Genomic DNA, 19,484 nt, shown 5'->3' with positions numbered 1-19,484 from the left:
ATCGACTCATCTCGACGAGCTCTACACGATGCACTATTCAAAGTCTAATTTTTCGATAACGGATATTTATGCTGATGTTCGGCGTTTCGACATCGCTGAAGTAGCACTGATTTCGGATTGATTGGTACCCCAGTCGCGGAGTTAAGTACACCCCTGGAAAAAATAGTGTCCCAGAAATTAAATATTTAATTGCCTCGGCCCATTTTGTATTATTTGGTAGCCCGGGGTACCGCCATGAGGATCAATTAGAGCATACTTTTTGGTTCTTTCGGTAAAGTTACGTAGGTAGAAAAATAAAATATTCTTTTTGGTTTTATTTTATAATTTTATTTTTCTACTTCCATGACTTTACCGAAAGAACCAAAGAGTATGGATTCCTGCAGTGACGAAAGCTTAAAATCAAGATCAATTCGTAGTTACGTTCTGCGTGGATAGTTGCATCGTAGTATCGTGAGAGATGGTGGTGGATAGGGGAGGCCTCGATTCAGCAGTGGATTGCTTGATCATGGATGATGATGGAGTTCTCCGATTATATAATTGTCGAGCTTGAGTGTGACTACTCTATCGCAATTTAATAGGCTATAGGTTTGAAGTTGTTTTTTTTTAATACATTTTAACCATATATATCTTCAACTCACATAACGTATACATTATGTATCCACAAGGTGTATCAAAGACAATAACAATTATTGTTATAATCATGATTATTATTACTTAATGTACATACCTTTGTCTCCAATGCTGCATGTGTGTCCCCATTCACTCGTCGACCATGGGGGTTGTTTGACCATACTTCACCACAGTCACAAAAACTTCAAATCTAGAATTCACCACGCTAGTCAGTGTAAGATTGCTGAAGTGGGGAGGTTCAGAACGAGTTTAGTTTCCACTCGACACTGACGTTCGTTATTCGTCATTGGCCAGGTATTAAACTCAGATGGCCGGATTCATAGCGCAAGTGTGCACAAACCACTGCCCCACCATTCCACCCCTTACCTATGTGTACGTGTATGCGTTCAAAAACATTTGTAAGCAATCTAAAAGAACAAACCTCAACGCCCGGTGTTTAACCCCAGTCTAATTGCTCGTCACAATCCAGGTGTCTATTTTTAGCACTGAAATAGAATAAGCTAAGATAATATTAACAACATCGGATTAACGTCTCTGCACATTTCGTTTTTGCAATTCAATGCAAGACGAGGCCCTCTGCCGCCCTGAGGGACGTGTAACAGAGGTCGCAACCGGGTACCCGATACCCGTACCCTACCCGATACCCGGCTACCCGTACCCGGCCGGGTACGGGTAGCCGTTTGCGACCCTGGTGCGGCCGGGTACGGGTACGGGTAGGCCGTGAGTCACTGGTGAGTAACCGTTTGTCACTCATTTCGGGTAGGGTACGGGTACGGGTAGGGAACGGGTACCCGTACCCAGCCGGGTACGGGTACGGGTACCCATTTGCGACCCTGGTGCGGCCGGGTACGGGTACGGGTAAGGAATCAAACCCCGTTTGCGACCTCTGACGTGTGACCCACACTCATCAGGCAACGTTATTGACGAATGTGTTGAGTTTTTTTCCGGATTCGTTGAAGGTGGGATGTGTGCAGGACAACAATACATTTAGCTGCAGTGCCCTCTACTGCCCACGATGCCTATTTAATCTGCAATTGGCACATTATGGTCACCCACCCAAACACTTATCCAGTCTCAAACAAGCTTAGGTTTTACAAGAGTACATTTAATCCTATATATCGGGATGTCTCAGGAACTGGAGATACTTGGTCTTATAACCTTGAAATTAATGGAAATTCACCACAAACAATCTCCACTTTTGCAATGGTCATTATGAGACAATATCAAATAATATCTTCATGGCAAACCAGCCACTCTTCATCCATGGTCAGTCTATCTACAAAAACAGACATCGATTGCGATGTCAAATTAAGCAGGCACACAATATTCAAAGCACGCATCCAATGACTGTAGATGCTCACGCGGGCTGGCATTAAAAAAGAAGCTTAATGGAGCAGTTGGGATGCGCTGGAACTGGATTATCGGGCTTGGCTCTGGCATTGGAACACGCACAATAACCAGCAGCATTGTGCAAGGCGAGCATTTCACGCGTAAATTGACACTCGAATGCCCGCAGTTAAACGATGTCTATGGGTGCAATATATCTCCCTAAATGTCGACGTTTCTGTGTTGGAGAAATGTAAGCAGCATACGGCCACGCATATTTTACGACAGAAACAATTTGGTATCCTTCAGGCTACCAAACTATTGTTCCAAAACATTCTGTTTTTTTCTTCTTCTGCAGTTGACCCTTGAACTCTTAATGACGGCCGGTGATATAAAAGCCATAAGTGTTTTTTTTTTTAAACACATCATCGTCAAGCTGTTGCTGTCGTTATACGACTAAAAAATACGAATGGATTCGACTTCTATCAAATGCTGGATTACGGCGTTCTTATGACGTGTCTGATGGGTTATGGGGGTTGTTTGGTTATACTTCACCACGCTGTTCATTTGTGGTTAGTGAAGGGTGGAGGGGGGGTTAAAAGGGAGGGGGTGGAGGCAAAACAGGTGCAAATATCACTCGCCAATGACGTAAACCGTGGCCGAAAATTGACCTCGGATGGCCGGGTTTTTAAAATCAATATTGTTTCTACACGCATGGCAATGCACAGTCACATGCGCAGGTCATTTAAACGAATAACGCTGTGAAATCCAGAATTATTGTAACTACTTTTTTATTGTTTTAACGCTAATAAACATGACGCTTATTTAAGGGAGATTAGCACAATGCGCGATGAACTCAGCGTCCTGAATTCTACCGTCAACGACGGCTAATATCAGTAGCGAGTAATATATTAATCGGGTTTAACCCCCGACCCCCACCACTAAGCCACAGTGATCAGTTTGGGGAAGTGTGGTGAAGAAAACTCTATTTCCGACAACCCCCAAGCAGAGGATTGACAAGGGCTTTGAATTATTTCAAAGCAATTCGCTATAGTGAAGACAACAACAATCGCACCCATTATACAGACACCATACGGTGGGAATTATTTACTGCATTTGAGATTTTCGTTTCCAAACTTTACGCGACGCTTCATCTTTTGCGTCATGAATTCCGCAAACAGACAGCACGTCATAGCGTGGGTCCCCACGCGCGGTCAGCCTGAGCACGGTTGGCTCCGTACGGTGCGAAAGAAGTTATACAGTCGACGCGTTATCTCGGCAATCAATTGTGCCAACAGAAGACCCCCAGCAGTCGCTTTAGCCTAATGTTATCTGTGACCAAACATGACGCCACGCCATATACTAAGTATAGCGCACTGCTCGAGTATATATGTGCCAGTCACCGACTGGCAGAAGAGCAGCATAGGCCCTGAAGCTTGCTTGTTGGTACACAGGGAAATGTTGCTGCAAGCCGCGATTATTTATTTCACCCGTCACGGAAATTTCAAAGCCGTCTTTGGAAACCAGTCCGCTGCATAACCATGTCGTTGGCAAGAGACGGCTGATACACTTTTGGGCGGAACATGTTTTCGAGGCTAGTCTGCCGGTAATATTATTTTTTGGTAAGTGTTGGGTCAATTTGATACAAGAGAGAAGCAAAAAAACAATGTTGCCATTAGTCTCACAGACCCGAGATTAATTTTTAACCTAATTGAATGCAACTGAAATTGACGACCATTTCCCATTTGCCAAATTGTGTAAGTTAATATTTGTTGTGGCTAGTTGGTTTGGCTGGCAAGCTCCAAGTATAGCCTCACAATACTCGCCGTGGGTCCCAAACTCGGAAGAAGAAATGGGCTCCGTGTCATACCTGGAAGGTTTCGCAGAACCGTACGGAAACCAATCGTTTTTCACCTTCTTTTCCACCTTTGGAGCCTACAATCAGCGTGCCGAGGCATCGGCAGAAACCACTATCCTGGCGCTCATCTTCATTACGAGCCTTGTGGGCAACGTCACAGTGCTCCTGATCGTGTTCACGACCTCCTACATGAGGTCCACCACGTGTCTGCTCGTGACCAACTTGGCCGTTCTGGACATCGTGTTCACGCTGAACATACCCGCCATCGTCATCACCAGGTGGACGGGTTCGTGGATACTCGGCAAGGGCCTCTGCAAGATCACTCTCTTCAACATGTCTCTCTGGTAGGTCCTGCAAGATTACCCTCTTCAACATATCTCTGTGGGAGGTCTTGAAAATTCCCTATTCAATATGTTTCTATGGTAGGTCCTGTAAGATCCCTCTTCAATATTTCTCTGTGGAAGGTCCTGCAAGATTACCCTCTTCAACATATCTCTGTGGGAGGTCTTGAAAATTCCCTATTCAATATGTTTCTATGGTAGGTCCTGTAAGATCCCTCTTCAATATTTCTCTGTGGAAGGTCCTGCAAGATTACCCTCTTCAACATATCTCTGTGGGAGGTCTTGAAAATTCCCTATTCAATATGTTTCTATGGTAGGTCCTGTAAGATCCCTCTTCAATATTTCTCTGTGGAAGGTCCTGCAAGATTACCCTCTTCAACATATCTCTGTGGGAGGTCTTGAAAATACCCTATTCAATATGTTTCTATGGTAGGTCCTGTAAGATCCCTCTTCAATATTTCTCTCTGGTAGGTCCTGCAAGATTACCCTCTTCAACATATCTCTGTGGGAGGTCTTGAAAATTCCCTATTCAATATGTTTCTATGGTAGGTCCTGCTAGTTCTCTCTTCAACATGTCTCTGTGGTAGGTCAGCCTGATAGTCTAGTAGAGGAATGAAGGATTTAATTTCACGGGAAAAGTAACCATGGTATAATAGCGATAAAAGAGTGGCAAGAAGGCTCGTGAGCGAATGACTGAAATGAATCAGCGAGTGCTGGATCGCCAGTCAATTTGACTGCTTTGTGTTAAATTATATTACGTGTAGATGTAGTAGAGATAGGAACTGGGTGCTCCACCCGAGATATCATAACGGAAAATATAATGTCGCTTCGTGGATGTCTCCAGATAATTTATAATTGAGCAGCCGGCTTGTCCACAGGATGTTGTGAAGGTTAGTGGGCAAGGTGCCCATTAGCAGTGTTCAGATCTTGTTGGTGGGGAAAACAATCTGAATTCGGTGAACGCATGTTGCGTTGACCATCTGTGTTGAATGCATGTGTTAATGATTGAACAGTAGGGATTGGAAGCCAGTCAGGTAGCCAAGCCTCAATAACCACGCGATTTTATAATCCTTACAATTGTGTAACCCTTATAGCCTGGAGCGACACATTATCCTAGAGCCGTGCGGGTTTTTTTTAAAGTGGTATACCGCATTCTCCAAATTAAAAGATACATTATCCTCTGTTATAATGCGGCATATGCGTGTGTGTTACTGGATTCTCGTAGGTTTAGATTCGTATAACTTCACTGACACTGGGCACAAGTTTGAGGCACGTTTTTTTCATGGATTATAATCTGCGGAATACGGTATTGTTGCCTATCAATGTAATGAACACCCTCAACTAACTAGGTACTCCGCACAAGGTGAGTGGTACATCCAGGCACCGGGCTGGTAATTTCTGCAGATAATAATCAGGGTGTTCCATTTACTGTGAAGTGTATATAAAGTCATGTCATAGTGTGCACTAGGTCATTCATTACCGTCGACTACGTGTTAAAGTGAAGCAATTGGCTGCACTCTCCGTGTCTTAATTACGGATGTTTAAATCTGCCTTGAAAAACACGACCTTTCTCGACAGCTTCTCACTGTCCGAAGCCAGCATATGGGCCCCAATCAGTTGTACGATGTAAGAAATTATCTCTCCCAGCTTGTACGTAAAAACCCATCATACAGGTCATGCTGTTTCGTCTCATCTGCACTGTGTTTAACCACCACCGCCACTATACTGGCAGGTCACACCATTTCTCGTTCTGGTTCTTTCCTTGCTCTGCTCCACTTTGTATTAGCCCTCCATTGTCTCTTTCCCAAGGACGTATGCATGACCTTCTCAATCAAAGGAACGTGTGATCTGTTACGAACTGCAACTGTGAAAGTGCGTGCTCATTGTTGCTGGCCGCTTGAAGTTTTGGGTCTTTGGCAAGGCCGTAATTATAATATATATTGGGGACACACATCCCCCCCCCCCAATATTCATAATGCACCATTCATATATGAATGTTCACACTTAAACACGTAATTTAACACTTTTAAAACATATACGAACATGCATATTAGGAGTGTAAAACATTAACCTTTCGCTGTTAAGATTCACGTTGCAGTTGAATTTAGCGTCCTCTCGCGGCTGCAGGCGACATACGAACTTTAACAAAAATCAATTCTTGTACAAGTACACGCTATTCGAGGTCACGCAGCCACATTAATCAATACCGATCGATGGATCTTGACACGCCGAATGGAAATGTCCATTGCATTATATGAGCTATATACACTCCATTATCTGCATCGTAAGACGCTCCGGAAAATAAGACGCACCCCAAACTTTTGCGGTCTTTTTGAAAACATAAAATAAATGTATTTCATCATTCGGGAGAACGCGATTTTGTTATGGACAGACATCTCGATGATTATGAACGCTCTGCTTTTAAAATGGGGAGAGCAGTCGAGCACGGTAGAATATATTCTCCGGATCCAAGACGCGCCCAGGGGCCGTCCATAAATGACGTCACGCACCTGGGGGGGTCAGACATTTGTGACGATGTGTGACGAGGGGGGGGGGGTTGAAAAATGTGACGTCACATCAAAATGCGCAACTTTAAATAAATATAGACAACACGTTCTACTTAATTAAATCGACTTTTTAATAAATGTTTCTCCTACAACATCAGAGTGCAGCGCCACATTAAATACGCACTATAATGACAATAGTTTAAAGCGATTTGAAGCATGTTTTATTATTTCGGGGGGGGGGGGGGGGCAGAGCTTTGTGACGTGATCTTTGAGGGGGGGTCTCACTTTTTGTGACGCCGTGTGACGAAGGGGGGGGGGTCAAAAACCGTCCAAAATCACGTGACGTCATTTATGGACGCCCCCACCCCCACCACTTTTGTTTGAAAATACGGTGTGAAAAGTGCGACTTACAATCCGAGATATTACGGAGAATGTGACCCTCGACCCTTCGGCGTGTGGCATGCAGTGGCTTCTGCTCCGTCTTGACAATGGCGCTCATCAGCTTTGACAGAGCTCGTCACATCCTACCCCCGCACGTGAGAGCCATCCGCACTCGAGGTCAGCTGTTCATCTCCATCTGCGTTGCCTGGGTGCTGTCGTGTGTGGGCGCATTACCTCTCTGCATCTATTTCCAAGTGAAGACCTTCACCTTCTCTGGCGAGGTGAGACCCCCCCCCCCACCCACGTATTATAAGTCCAAAGAAGGCTTTTCACAATACACGATTTTATTTTACAAAGTAAGGCCCACATATCGCTATGTTTCAGAAGCGACCTGGCCACAAATGACAGAGTGGCTTATCGTGTGGAAATGTATAGCAGCCAAAGACTCTAAACACACATGTTGTTTCTAAATGTGGAGGGAAAGACTGGAAGACCCGGAGACAATCGACTCGGCCATGGGGAGGACATGCAAATTCCAAATATACAGGCGTCAGGATGGAACCCACGACCTTCTGTATACCTGGCGAGATAGATAACATCTCGCCGCCTTACTCCCAAGTCAATACACTTCCCAGGTCCTCGCGAACTATAGTGCTGTACATTCTATCGACAGGTGGTTATGTGCACCTTTCCACGTTTATAGAGATACAAATATTGCACGCACCCGAGCATTTCTGAACGCGTTTCACGTGGCTAGAGCACACTGGATTTGAAGTTTTCGTGACTGCAAGGGTCCATACTCTTTAGTTTTTTCGGTAAAGTCACCTGAAGACGGAAGCTTGTGTTGCCTCCGAAACGTTGTGATTTAATTTAATTTATTTTCTTTTTTTACCTACGTGACTTTACCGAAAAAAACAAAGAGTACATAGCACACTGATTAAAAATAAGACGAGGCATTTATCGTAAGAAGTGTTAAATCAGCAGGCATATGGAAGCGGATAGACAGCTGTCAGGGCAAAATGAGTTTGCATTATTGTCAAGAGTCCGTTTTACTCTGGTTTATGTCCCCATGTTTTTAACACTCCAATGAACATGCAACGTAAAATGTAGGCATGTGGTTGGAACCGTTGGACCAACATTGATCCAACGTTGGTTCAAGATTCCATAATTTTTTTGAGACCCCTTTGATGAATTTGTGCAAATTTCAATCGGGTAAGACCTGAATAGCCACGCAACTCTATAATACAAGTGTATTCATACGAGATCATCCTTATGAAAGTTAACATGCCTCCCTCGTTACAGGTTGACATACACACAGACAGATGGACGAATGTAATGCATTACGTTTTCAACTTTAGTTAAATGCTTAAAACGCAGTGCATGGCAAAACAACACGAGTCGCAAAGGATATTCCACTCGCACAGCTCATTAAACAAGGACGTTTTAAATTGATGGCGCTTTTCAGGGAACAATGCTGACAAGTAAGAATGCCATCTACCCAGTTTGCAACGTTTGCATCTTTTAGGCACGTTGCCTAAAACATGCGTGCCAGTTGTGTTGTCATATTCACGCATTTTAAATGAAAAACTCACCGATTGGGCCAGGATGTTGACCCAAATTCAGAAAACAACCTTGGCACCTGAGGCGAGGTTAGTTAATTATGAACAGTAGGCTTGAGGCGATCTGCGGCAGGTTGACAATTTCACAGGGGCAAATAGTAAAGTGTGTTCAGGACAGGTGAGCAAAGAACGCTATCATTGATGAAAGTTGTAAATGTAAGGAAGGTACAGTATAATGCTCATCACTTGCTTTCCATGGATCTCACCTGTCGCAGTTTATATTTCTGCACGACATAATGTGCATGAATTAAACACATTATTTAGTGATGCTGCGTTGCCATTGGTACACAGAGTATGAACAAAATCAACATTAAATTTTGATTTATAGCTTTCGTGACTGCAGGGATTCATATTCTCGGTTCTTTCGGTAAAGTCACGTAGAAGGGAAATAATAAAATAATAAAAGATATAAAAATCAACATTGTCAATAACACTGTGGCCTTAAAAGAAAACGTTTCGGACGATGGCACTTCATTGCGCAACAAAATGTGGATACCTCATTTTCCTATGCCACCACATCTCACAAGCGAAGCAGTGCTCGGGTTGAGCCGGGATAAGTGATTGGATGGGTGACCATCATGCATTGCCAGCTTTGTCACATGTGGCAGTGCGACTGTGCTACATGTTGGTGAGCAGGTGAAAGTGCAGGAAAATGCACAGTTTTTTTGGGGTCTTTCGGTAAAGTCACGTATATAGGTTCAAAGAAAATAACAAAAAAAACAAAAAACTACGACGTTTCGATCGCAACACAAGCGGTCCTCATCAGTTTTTTTTAATTTTTTGTGATTTTCTTTTAACATATCTACGTGACTTTACCGAAAGACCCAAAGAATGTGAATTCCTGCAGTCACGAAAGCTTTAGGTCAAGATTTAAATGCACTGTTGTATCGTACCTCTGCACTCTCCCACCTTCACCAAGCTGCGCTAACCAGCGTGGTAAAGTTGCGTGGGGAGGCCACAATCCAACAATGGACTGAGAGAGGGCTGTACGCTTACACCTCGATCACCTTCTCGACTGCTAATATGATTCCGCCCCTGGTTACAGCAGTCAAGAATTAGCAAAACTTGCCCCACCACATCTCCAACTACACGTGTTTCACTGTATGTTGGTGTATATTATATGAATGCAATGCTGAATTCCATCGCGTTGCATGGAAGATATAGTACAGGGTGATCTACGTATAGATACTGCACTCATTTCGAACGAACCTTGTACCTGTCAACGGGTGATTTAATCGTGTTCAATGGCTTAATATCCTAAAGAGAGTGTTCAAATATCTCAGAAGTGGACACTGTACAGTATTGAGGTTTGTGGGAGGCATAAAATGCTGATTTCCTCTGTAACTTTTTCCATATTATTTTCGTGGGGTATCCATGTATCACCCCGTATCATTACAACATCCTGGTGCGGGATATTTAATGGACGCTTGCTGTCTTGTGCCCTCTTTCTTTAGGAAGTGCACATTTGTACCATCCTGTGGCCAACAAGGGGCACATCGTGGTCGTGGCTGGTGGTGATTTTCTTGAGCATGCTGGTTGTGCCTTCCACAGTCCTCACGTTGAATTACAAAAGGATTTACAAGGCAGGTTATTCTTACAGCATGAGCGATTGTTGACATCAGCATTTCGAGGTGTATTGCCATGATGTTGGCAAACTTGGTGCGGCAGTTGAAACAATGGGCAAGCATTTTAAAGCCGGTGCTGTACCTTGACCTTTTGAGATAAGATGCCTACAAACTATGATTTAAGCCTATAGTAAGGCATGTGGTGTCAGAGTGGCACAGTGATTAGCGAATTCCACTAACCCAGCCATCTATGTTCAATTGTAGCGCAGCGGTGGCGAGATGTTAATTATCTCGCCCTGACACCTGTTAATATTGGAGTTTGCGTGCGTCTCTCCCTGTGGTCGCGTGGATTTTTCTCCAGGTCCTCCGGTTTTTCCCTCCACATTTAGAAACAACGTGCGTTTAGAGTATTTGGCTGTTATAAAACTCAACATAAGCCACATTTGTGGCCTGGTCGCTTCTGTAAAAGAGCTATATTGCTCAGTGGGAATTATCTGGTAAAATATAGTTTTTAGTTTAATCGCTGGCCATGCCCAATGCCACGTAATCATTGGGCTGGTGCTGGGTCTTCCGTGTATGTCCCCATAAAGAAACGTACAGTTTACTTTTGTTTAGTGAATGCGTTTTCCGCGATTCATTCGTAAATCTAAGTTGTGCTCTCTTTATCAGGTGGCAAGGGACAGCAGAATCCGTGTTCGCCAGAACACGGAGCCTGCTCGGCTTAACGGTGGCATCAGAATTTCCTTTAAAGAATTCCGCCTCATCAAGATGCTGATAATTCTGGTGATCTCACTGTACATCATGTGGGTCCCGATCTACATCATGCTGTGGCTCATCGAAGCAGACCGAGAACTCGTGAACGTTTACAACTGGAAGCCCTTTCTGTCCTCCAGAGCGTTCCTCTGGGTGTGCACCGTCACGCTCACCAACTCGGCCATAAACCCGGTCTTGTACGGGGTCCTCAACACGCAGTTCCGACGCGGCTTCAAGAGGTACTTCTGCTGCCTCCTCCGAGCGAACGCAGACTCCGCCACGGACGAAACGACGACCAACGATCAGAACGTCCAGAACGTCGAGCGCTACACGGTCGAGAGGCAGCAGGCCGCGGTCAACGGCGCGGTGAGGGCCGGGGGCCCCGCGCCAGACTTTGAGGGGCACGAGGGGGTGCGGCCAGCGGGCACCACAATCGGGAGGTCAAGTGGAGGCCACCGAGGTAACGGAGCACTGCCGTCCTCTCATCGCGGGGCGATCAGTCGCCGTTTCTGAGGTCGGGTCCACACCTGCGCAACCCGAATCGAATATGCGTGGACCTCTCTCGACGACCAGTTTTGCGAGCAGTTGCGCAACCGGTTGCCCGGTGGTGGGCAGACGATGCTTTCAAAAGATATATCCGCTCAGCAATTTGTAGTCGCGTAATTCCGTCACGCGCACATTCACAAACTAAGATTGGTCGTTGCAATCCCGAAAAAGCTGTTCATATCCTCGTTGTGCGACCACTCGCTCAGATGTGGATAAAGCAGTTGCAGGCAATTGGTTGCACAATGTCAAGCGATTTTGTAGCGCAGTCGATCGCCCGTGTGGATCCCGCTTCGGACAACTCAATGTAAAATAAGTAACTTGCACTCGACTATATCTGGGATCATTATTAAAGTAATCGATTACCGATAATCGGTACTCGACTAATCAGATGAATGTTCTCCCATAGCGCTTAACAGACTGTTGGGGCAAGTGCTGTTGGCGAGCTATTCGAGGCTAAAACAGCGCACGGTGGTGTGAACAGCACCATTTCCGACCACCTTGATCCCCCACATTGCCGATGTTATAACGTGCGTCTCTGTGAGATGTGATGACGGAAGTGATGTAGTTTGTTTAGATGTAAAATATTTATGTTTAAAGGATAATGAAATGGTTAACAGGAAATACAATTGATTCAGGAGTTACAATTGATGTTATCTGTTGACAAATGACATGTGCTCCCTTCAACTTGCAATTATTGTACCAGTATCATGTCGAGTCAAACAACCCCGATGATCAACATGACTGGCAATACACGTAGATGCCATGTATTATTGCATTTATGTTGAATGTAAGCAGATGAAATTTTTTGTTAAAAATACAGAAGCCTCTTTAGTATTTTCATTAAAGATGTGTTTTTTTTTAGACCTGATGACTGCATTCTGTTTACATTTGTATGGCATATGAATGACTACACTATCACAACTTGCCTGCAACATTATGGGCAACACCAAGACATCATTTTCAGCGAGTTTGCAAAGAATTATAAAAAAAATTCACCCGCATACATATTCCATAAACATTGTGCGGTTAATTGATTTAATTACATAATGAAAATGGAACCACTTAATTGCAATGTTAATACTTCATTACACATTTTTTAATAATCAGATTTTCAAAATTCGTCATATATAAACTAACAAGCCTCATGAATATGAACATTCATCTCAAAATCAACACCTTAACCAGTTGGATAGATATACTAATGCTGAAATTATTTGTGTTCACAGGTATGAATTATCGAAAAACGTTCTCCACAATAGCACCACAGCAGCATCATAACAATTCACACTGTGACCAGTCATTGTTGCAGACAAATTTGTAGAACGTTTAAAATGTAAGCATACCAAAAGGGATTTATATTTTCATATGTATCTTGTAAATCGATTTCCATTTGCATTGTTGAGAAAGTTATCTGCAGATTAAATTTACTGTAAAATTAAAAAAACTATATTTAGTTGAAACATTTAACACAAAAATGTGGCATTGGTAAGGTGATGTTTCAATATAACAAGAACAATTAGTCACTTGTGCCTTAAAACCACATTTCAGGAGACCAGTTTTCAGAAATGTCGTGGGCACAAAAGGAGAGTTAATTTGTGATATTACCAGTCAATGAGAAGGCATTGTTTTTTTTTGTCAATAAATGAGGTCATGTTACGTTAATATGATTTTATTTTAACATTTTCCAATGAAGGTTGAACCGAGTTAAAGAATCAGCTCCATCCGTCTGCGTGTCTGTCGATGAGTTATAGTCTCCTGGAACAAAGTTTCACACTGAAAAAAGCTCACTTCTTCCCCATAGCACAAAAACAATGTCTAGGTTAACGCTTGAAGGCCAGAGTCAGCCCATCTCCAATGGTCAGCATGCTGATGTCCACACGCTGGTCATCCTTCAACTTATCATTGAGACGACAGATCGACATGGTTTCTTCATCATCTTTTCGTGGGTTCAGCACAGACCCTCCCCAGATCACCTGTGCATACAGACCAAGCGCACGTCATTAGTGGGGTGCCGTTCCCAGCCTTTCTGCGGCTGCCTCACATTCTGAATCCTCATCCTGGCATGTTCACATGATGCATGGCAAAAATGACCGAAACGTCTGTCGGCATCGTTTTACTTTCCCCATTTTGTCAATATATCAAATTGTCAATTTCGTATTCAACGTTAACACCAACGCTGGGACCACTGTATTAGGCGGCCAAATAGAGAGTTACATCCTATTCAAATTAGTTATGAGGCACTACTCATTATCCATTCATAGCTCTCTCTGAACCAGTGGTGGAAGGCGCACATTGCTATGGCGGTGTTGAGTCGAGCTAAGTCCCCTGTGTTAGTTGGCACATTCATTATGCTGACAATATTTTCTACGTATTAACTTACACGGGGATTTTTGATTTAAAGCTTTCGTGACTGCAGGGATTCATATTCTTGGTTGTTTCGGTAAAGTCACGTAGAAAGGAAATCATGAAATAATAAAAACATAAAACAATAAAAATTCTCACGACGTTTCGACTGCAACACAAGCAATCATCATCAGGTGTGAAATCCACAGCAAGAACATTTTATTGCTTGGAATTTTTATTATTTATATTTTTATTATTTTATTATTTCCCTTCTACGTGACTTTACCGAAAGAACCAAGAATATTACACGGGGATATTTAAAAAGTATCCCAGCAAAAAATACTGATATTTTGGTGTGCTATCTTGATTTGATGTGCTATTAGCCCATAATGGTATTGCTTTACTTGCATTATTTTTTTCTTAATATCAACTCTTAAGTACATTTTAAAGCAGCACATTATGGATTTTACTTTCGTAACTCGGTCGATACTTACATTGTCAATCGCAACAATGCCACCCTTTCTTATCAGGCGCAGGCATTTTTCATAATAGTTAACGTAGCCTTCTTTGTCCGCATCAATAAATGCGAAGTCGTAAGTTCCTTCCTCTCCGGCAGCAAGGAGCTCATCTGTCCATGACGGTAAATAAAACAAGAAATCACGAGCAATTCGTGGGCAGACGTGTAAGACACGGACGTTTTAGGACCTACAATCTTCAAAGTGCAGCCATGCGATTGCTTGTTCACATCACTGCCGACAGAAGGACATTCACTCCTGCAAGCTCTAAAGAAACCCATCAGAGCAGTGGTTCTTCACGTTGACCGCACCCCCCTTTGGTTCTTAGAAAGGGCATCTCGCTCCCAAAGAGGGTGCGCATACACCCCACTCGAGGACATTTTTAGACTACTCTTCGAGGCTGGCCAGACATCTTCAAAGGAGTTGGAAGTACCCACACTTTATCTCAACATACATGACCATGCGATTGGCTCGTGTATCCATCTATACTATTGGTTGTTGCACAGAGGTGGGGGGGGGGGATTCAAACGTTGTGCCATTTATTTACTGATATGCAAACTGGATTCAAAATCCAGTGTTGTGCTCTTTATTATTCTACGTGTGTTCAATGTGCAGTGAGACTTCCAATTTTAATTATGCTTACAGTGCATTGCAGAATATTTATTAAAATATTTTATATACTTACCCAATGTCGCACTGGCAGGTTTTATTCGAAGGTCAATTTTGTGCTCTACACCTGCCTGTGAATAGAAAGGAACAAATATCAGTTATGTGAAGGACAAACATGCTTAATGTTTGGTTTATAACACAAGTAGTGTTAACCACAATCATGCTTAATGCATGGTTTAATACAGAAGTGATGAAACTAGAAATATTTGGTGTCTAGCATGGTTAGGATATAAACAAGATTGCATTATCGGTTGTTACATATGCACCTTTTTTGATAATCCATAAAATATTATAATTTATAGCACTTTGTCAATCCACTGCTGGGTGACATTATCCTTGACCTGTCAGTTGTGGTGTTTTTTGACCACACATCACCATACGAAAGAAGCCGACCATACTGGTCAGTACAGGTTTCCGAAGGGAGGGCCGGCCTTGGATTGGTTCAGAAACTCGCTATGGATGTTAGCCGTGGCTGGGAGCCAACCTCAGGAGGTTACAGGTTACCAGGTATGTATTACAGCATTCTAGCCCCTGCTTAAAGATAAAAGTGTAAGTTCATTACCAACTTGTAAAAATACTCAATGATGATGAATTCAATACATGTTATACTTTTTCAATGGGCAGGTGCTTGCTTTATAAATCACACTGCAGCAACCACATTGTGTGGCCAATACACTCAACCATTCATGGATAATCTGGCCTTCATCCAGCAGTGGATTGATCATGGCTAACGATAGCATCGAGGCTAATCTAGGTAGTGCTTACCTCCTTCCAATATGGCTTCCCTATGTTGGGGAATTCCTCTGTAATGTCACAGGCCACTATTTTCCCGTCGTCAGGAAGAGCCAGAGCAATACTTAGCGTGTTGTATCCTGTATAAACACCTTCGGAAATGTACAATACCAATACATAGCCGTTTGTTAGCGTGTATTGAATGGGCTTTAACACGAACACAATGTTCCAATTATTTATGTCGATACATTTACTTTTATATTTTACGTAGCTAATGTAATATTATTGAATTAAATGTTACGCAACATCACGTTGAATATTGTGCAAGTCATTCTGCACTGTTGCAAAATCCACTCACCAACTTCGATGGCTTTCTTTCCCCCGATGAGCCTCAAAAGATTGGCCATAAATTGGGACTGTTCACAAGCCACCATCATTACACTCGCGGGGTGTTGCATCGTGCACTTGTGGAATAAAAGCACAGAGATCACATTGTGAATGCCAGACCACCCTTTGTGCTTGTTCTTTGGCACACACATTGCTCGTTCAGAGGTTTTGCACCCAAGCAGGGCATCGCCAGTTTATTACAAAGCAACTGTTTATCATGCAACGAGAATGCAGAAAACATGCAGAAAAACTATGGGAGCCATTATTCTGGGTTATACATACACACACATGCAAGCACCCTGAGATAACATTGAAGCTCCCATTTGAAGACCAGCTAAATAGGTTGGCACTGGCGAGTGCTGTTTGCAAAGCACACACCAATGAGTGCACATGGTAGATGTGCCTGTGATTAGCATGAAAAAATAAATTTCTGCTGTAACTTTTGCCTTGAAAAATATGCTTCATTTGGATATTAAAGTGGGAATTTGGTTTAATTTTGCAATGGTCCCCAGATGTTAGTGATTTTTTTAAAATCTCCTTTCATTTCCCTTCCCTCTGCTTCTCTTTCCTGCCATATAGATCAGAACTAGGGGCTCCTCCAGAGCGACTTGTTAATTCCGATCACGGCAATCATTTTTATCCTGATTCTGTCCGATGTCTGTGCCGTTTAAAATATTTACGAATAAAATAGAGTGGATCGCCTGAAATGCTGGAGGACAATTATTAGGCAGCTTAAAATTCAGGCGGATTGCCTGACAACAATAAAAAAGACTGCCTGAAAATGTTCAGGCAAGCTGCTTGATAAGCCCGGTAGTAGCCATTGCAGCTGGTTGGAAATTTAACAAGTCGTTCCTAAACAGCCTAAAACTTAAGAAAATAACTCTAGGACCATTCTTAAGTTGGTGGAAAAACAAATTGGCTGAAAAGTAAAAATCTAACACAAAATATCGGTGATTTGACTATTTTCCCATGAACTAGGCTTAAAGCGGTCTTTACAGTTTGCCTTAACATGAAAACTGGACAACTTAGGACACTTACATTGCGGAGTTTTTCAAGAGCTGGGTGTTCACGCAGAGAGTGAGAGATAATGTACTCCATCATCGAGTTGTTAGATACGCCTGTAAGGCTCTTAAATTTAGGTCGCCTTGTGCTTGAATCCTGATTACCTGCTTAGATCATGCAGTAACACAACAGTGACAGTACACACCATTGGTCAGAGATCAGATTCCACAGTCCCTGAACAATCTGTTACCACGTGGAACAAAACGGACATCATGATGAACACCCTGAAAACATTTGCGAGCTACAAAGCACAACCACGAACACATGCGCAGTATTAACAGCAGTATCATCTGCTGGGGCATGTGTTGTTGGCGAGCCCTTATGAAGGCATTGTGTAACACGTGAAGGGTATATGGCACAACAGACATGCTCTGTTTTGCTCCCTATTCATGCTCTTAACACAATAATTTATTTTCAGCAAAGTTGACAGTCTGTGGAGAGGCTCTGATGACAGTTACCTGGATTTGTATATCAGCTGCTGATATTGCAATACATTGCGTTCGTCACAGCGGTACTACATCGCCTGGCACCTAGGGTTTTCATCTGGGGGTAGGGTGTGCATTTCGTACATTTTAAGAGTTAGAGGCATTCACCGCTCCTGCTAATTTAGGAATCATAACGTATAAGTGAAAGGCATTGCACTCTGGTGGATGCATGGCAGGGGTCTGTGAACCCATTACATAAATTACAGCCATTGTCAGTCCACTGCTGGATGAAGGCTTCACTCGGCTGGGTCAGTCATTGGGGTTATTTGACCATATGTCACCACGCTTGACAGTGGTGGGGTTCGTGAAGGACGGGTGTCCAAAACCATGATATGATAGAACTCGACATTAGCAATGGCCAGGTATTGAACTTGGATCGCCCAAGTTCATAGTGCAGTGTCCGAAGCACCACGCCATCGATCTGATGAACTCGTCTGTGAAAAAATGTGCGGATAATGAGCGGTTCCTGCAATGAACGATGAGAAAATGTTCAAAGGCTCGTGGAAAAAAAATAGTTGACATTTCGATTAAAAGCTTTCGTGACTGCAGGGATTCATATTCTTGGTTCTTTCGGTAAAAAAAACTCTGTTTCTTCACCTGAGGACGGCTGCTTGCGTTGTGGCCGAAACGTCGTGAGAATTTCATTTTACTATGTTTTATTTTTTATTATTTCCCTTCTACGTGACTTTACCGAAAGAACCAAGAATAGTTATGACATGGAGTTTTTTTTGTTTCAACTGCTGTACAATATTTCCATCTTGAAAACCAAAAAAAACACTTAACGCACATGTTTTGGAGATTTTCATATACAAAAAAAAAGTCTAAAACACATTTCAGAATTTACACTGCAGGGATGCACCCGTGACCATCTAAAATGCAATGACTTCCGCGTACTGACAGCAGAGGCTTGTTGGTATGCCGTCGTCACACGAAAGGAAATGGAGTGGGGGCGAAAAAAACCCACCCCAGCTTAGGCCCACGTATTTCAGTTCGCTGCAAAACACACGCACAGGTTAAAAGGCGAAATACTACACAGCAGTCCATACAAGTTAGGAGGACTACCACATGCGCATTTAATATTCAGCATCTTCAAACGGCTCTCCATCCTTGCATATTTAATTAATCTTGCGTCCACATTCACCGGCCACGGCACCACACGCGGTAAAGCTGTGAATCGGCAAAAGTCAACAGGTTTGTTTTAAAGCAGCGGTGACGGCATTACGACTGCGCCTAATGTAGCACGAGAAACAGACAGAGAAGCATTCATGCAGCAAAACCCCTAACGTGTACACAGAAGAAAAATCACATCACCATTTTGTTCACGAAACAGCAACGCTGTCCTAAAATAAAAAAACCCCAGCGTCAATCACCAAACAACAACAACAACGACGGCGAACGTACCAGCCATGTTTCGTGGCAGTCCTCCCAGCTCTCTCTCCAATTTGTAAGCTGCTTCTAAGCCGACTTGGCGGAGGCTTTAAACGCAGCCGCTTGCTTGCTGCTGCTGCTTCTGCACACCACCCCCACTCCAAACTCCACGGTACGCCGGATTAAGCGTCTTGAACCTGCAGAGGCGTGGCTCGAGCTTAGACAAATCAGCTGCTGCTCGTGGCCGGATGGTGGCGGGCGGGTGGCGGTGTCACTTCCCAGGCCAGCGCAGGGGGCCCAGCGAGAGGGCGTCTCTCGTCCACGACGTCGGCGGCGACTGCGAGTCGGTCACTCCCCCCCACCATCACCCCCTTCACCCCACCCCACCCACCCGCCC

The 19,484-nt window shown here is 43.5% G+C and overlaps 2 protein-coding genes across 3 annotated transcripts; one reads left to right on the top strand and one right to left on the bottom strand.

Annotated features, from left to right (window-relative positions):
- Positions 1 to 3,380: 3,380 nt before the first annotated feature.
- LOC144717613 (free fatty acid receptor 4-like) lies at positions 3,381 to 15,068 on the top strand. Its single transcript, XM_078593113.1, has 4 exons — positions 3,381 to 4,158; positions 7,129 to 7,324; positions 10,117 to 10,245; positions 10,897 to 15,068. Exons 1-4 carry the CDS (start codon positions 3,809 to 3,811, stop codon positions 11,491 to 11,493), a joined length of 1,272 nt encoding a protein of 423 aa, XP_078449239.1. The 5' UTR covers positions 3,381 to 3,808; the 3' UTR covers positions 11,494 to 15,068.
- COMTD1 (catechol-O-methyltransferase domain containing 1) lies at positions 12,541 to 19,364 on the bottom strand. 2 transcript variants are annotated; one of them, XM_078593115.1, is made up of 7 exons: positions 19,121 to 19,364; positions 17,211 to 17,338; positions 16,144 to 16,249; positions 15,819 to 15,937; positions 15,070 to 15,124; positions 14,364 to 14,497; positions 12,541 to 13,499 (listed from the first exon to the last, which is right to left on the bottom strand). In XM_078593115.1, the coding sequence occupies exons 1-7, from the start codon at positions 19,125 to 19,127 to the stop codon at positions 13,347 to 13,349; spliced, it is 702 nt and encodes a 233-aa protein (XP_078449241.1). In that variant the 5' UTR covers positions 19,128 to 19,364; the 3' UTR covers positions 12,541 to 13,346. The 2 variants fall into 2 exon arrangements, with proteins under 2 accessions (XP_078449241.1, XP_078449240.1); XM_078593114.1 differs by having other exon boundaries at positions 17,211 to 17,341; positions 19,121 to 19,357.
- Positions 19,365 to 19,484: the final 120 nt, after the last annotated feature.

The sequence above is a fragment of the Lampetra planeri genome, chromosome 4 (assembly GCF_965212315.1).
Source record: "Lampetra planeri chromosome 4, kcLamPlan1.2.h2, whole genome shotgun sequence".
NCBI classification, from domain to species: domain Eukaryota; kingdom Metazoa; phylum Chordata; class Hyperoartia; order Petromyzontiformes; family Petromyzontidae; genus Lampetra; species Lampetra planeri.
Note: the sequence above shows the minus strand (reverse complement) of the source record. Positions and strands in the feature narration are given on the sequence as shown.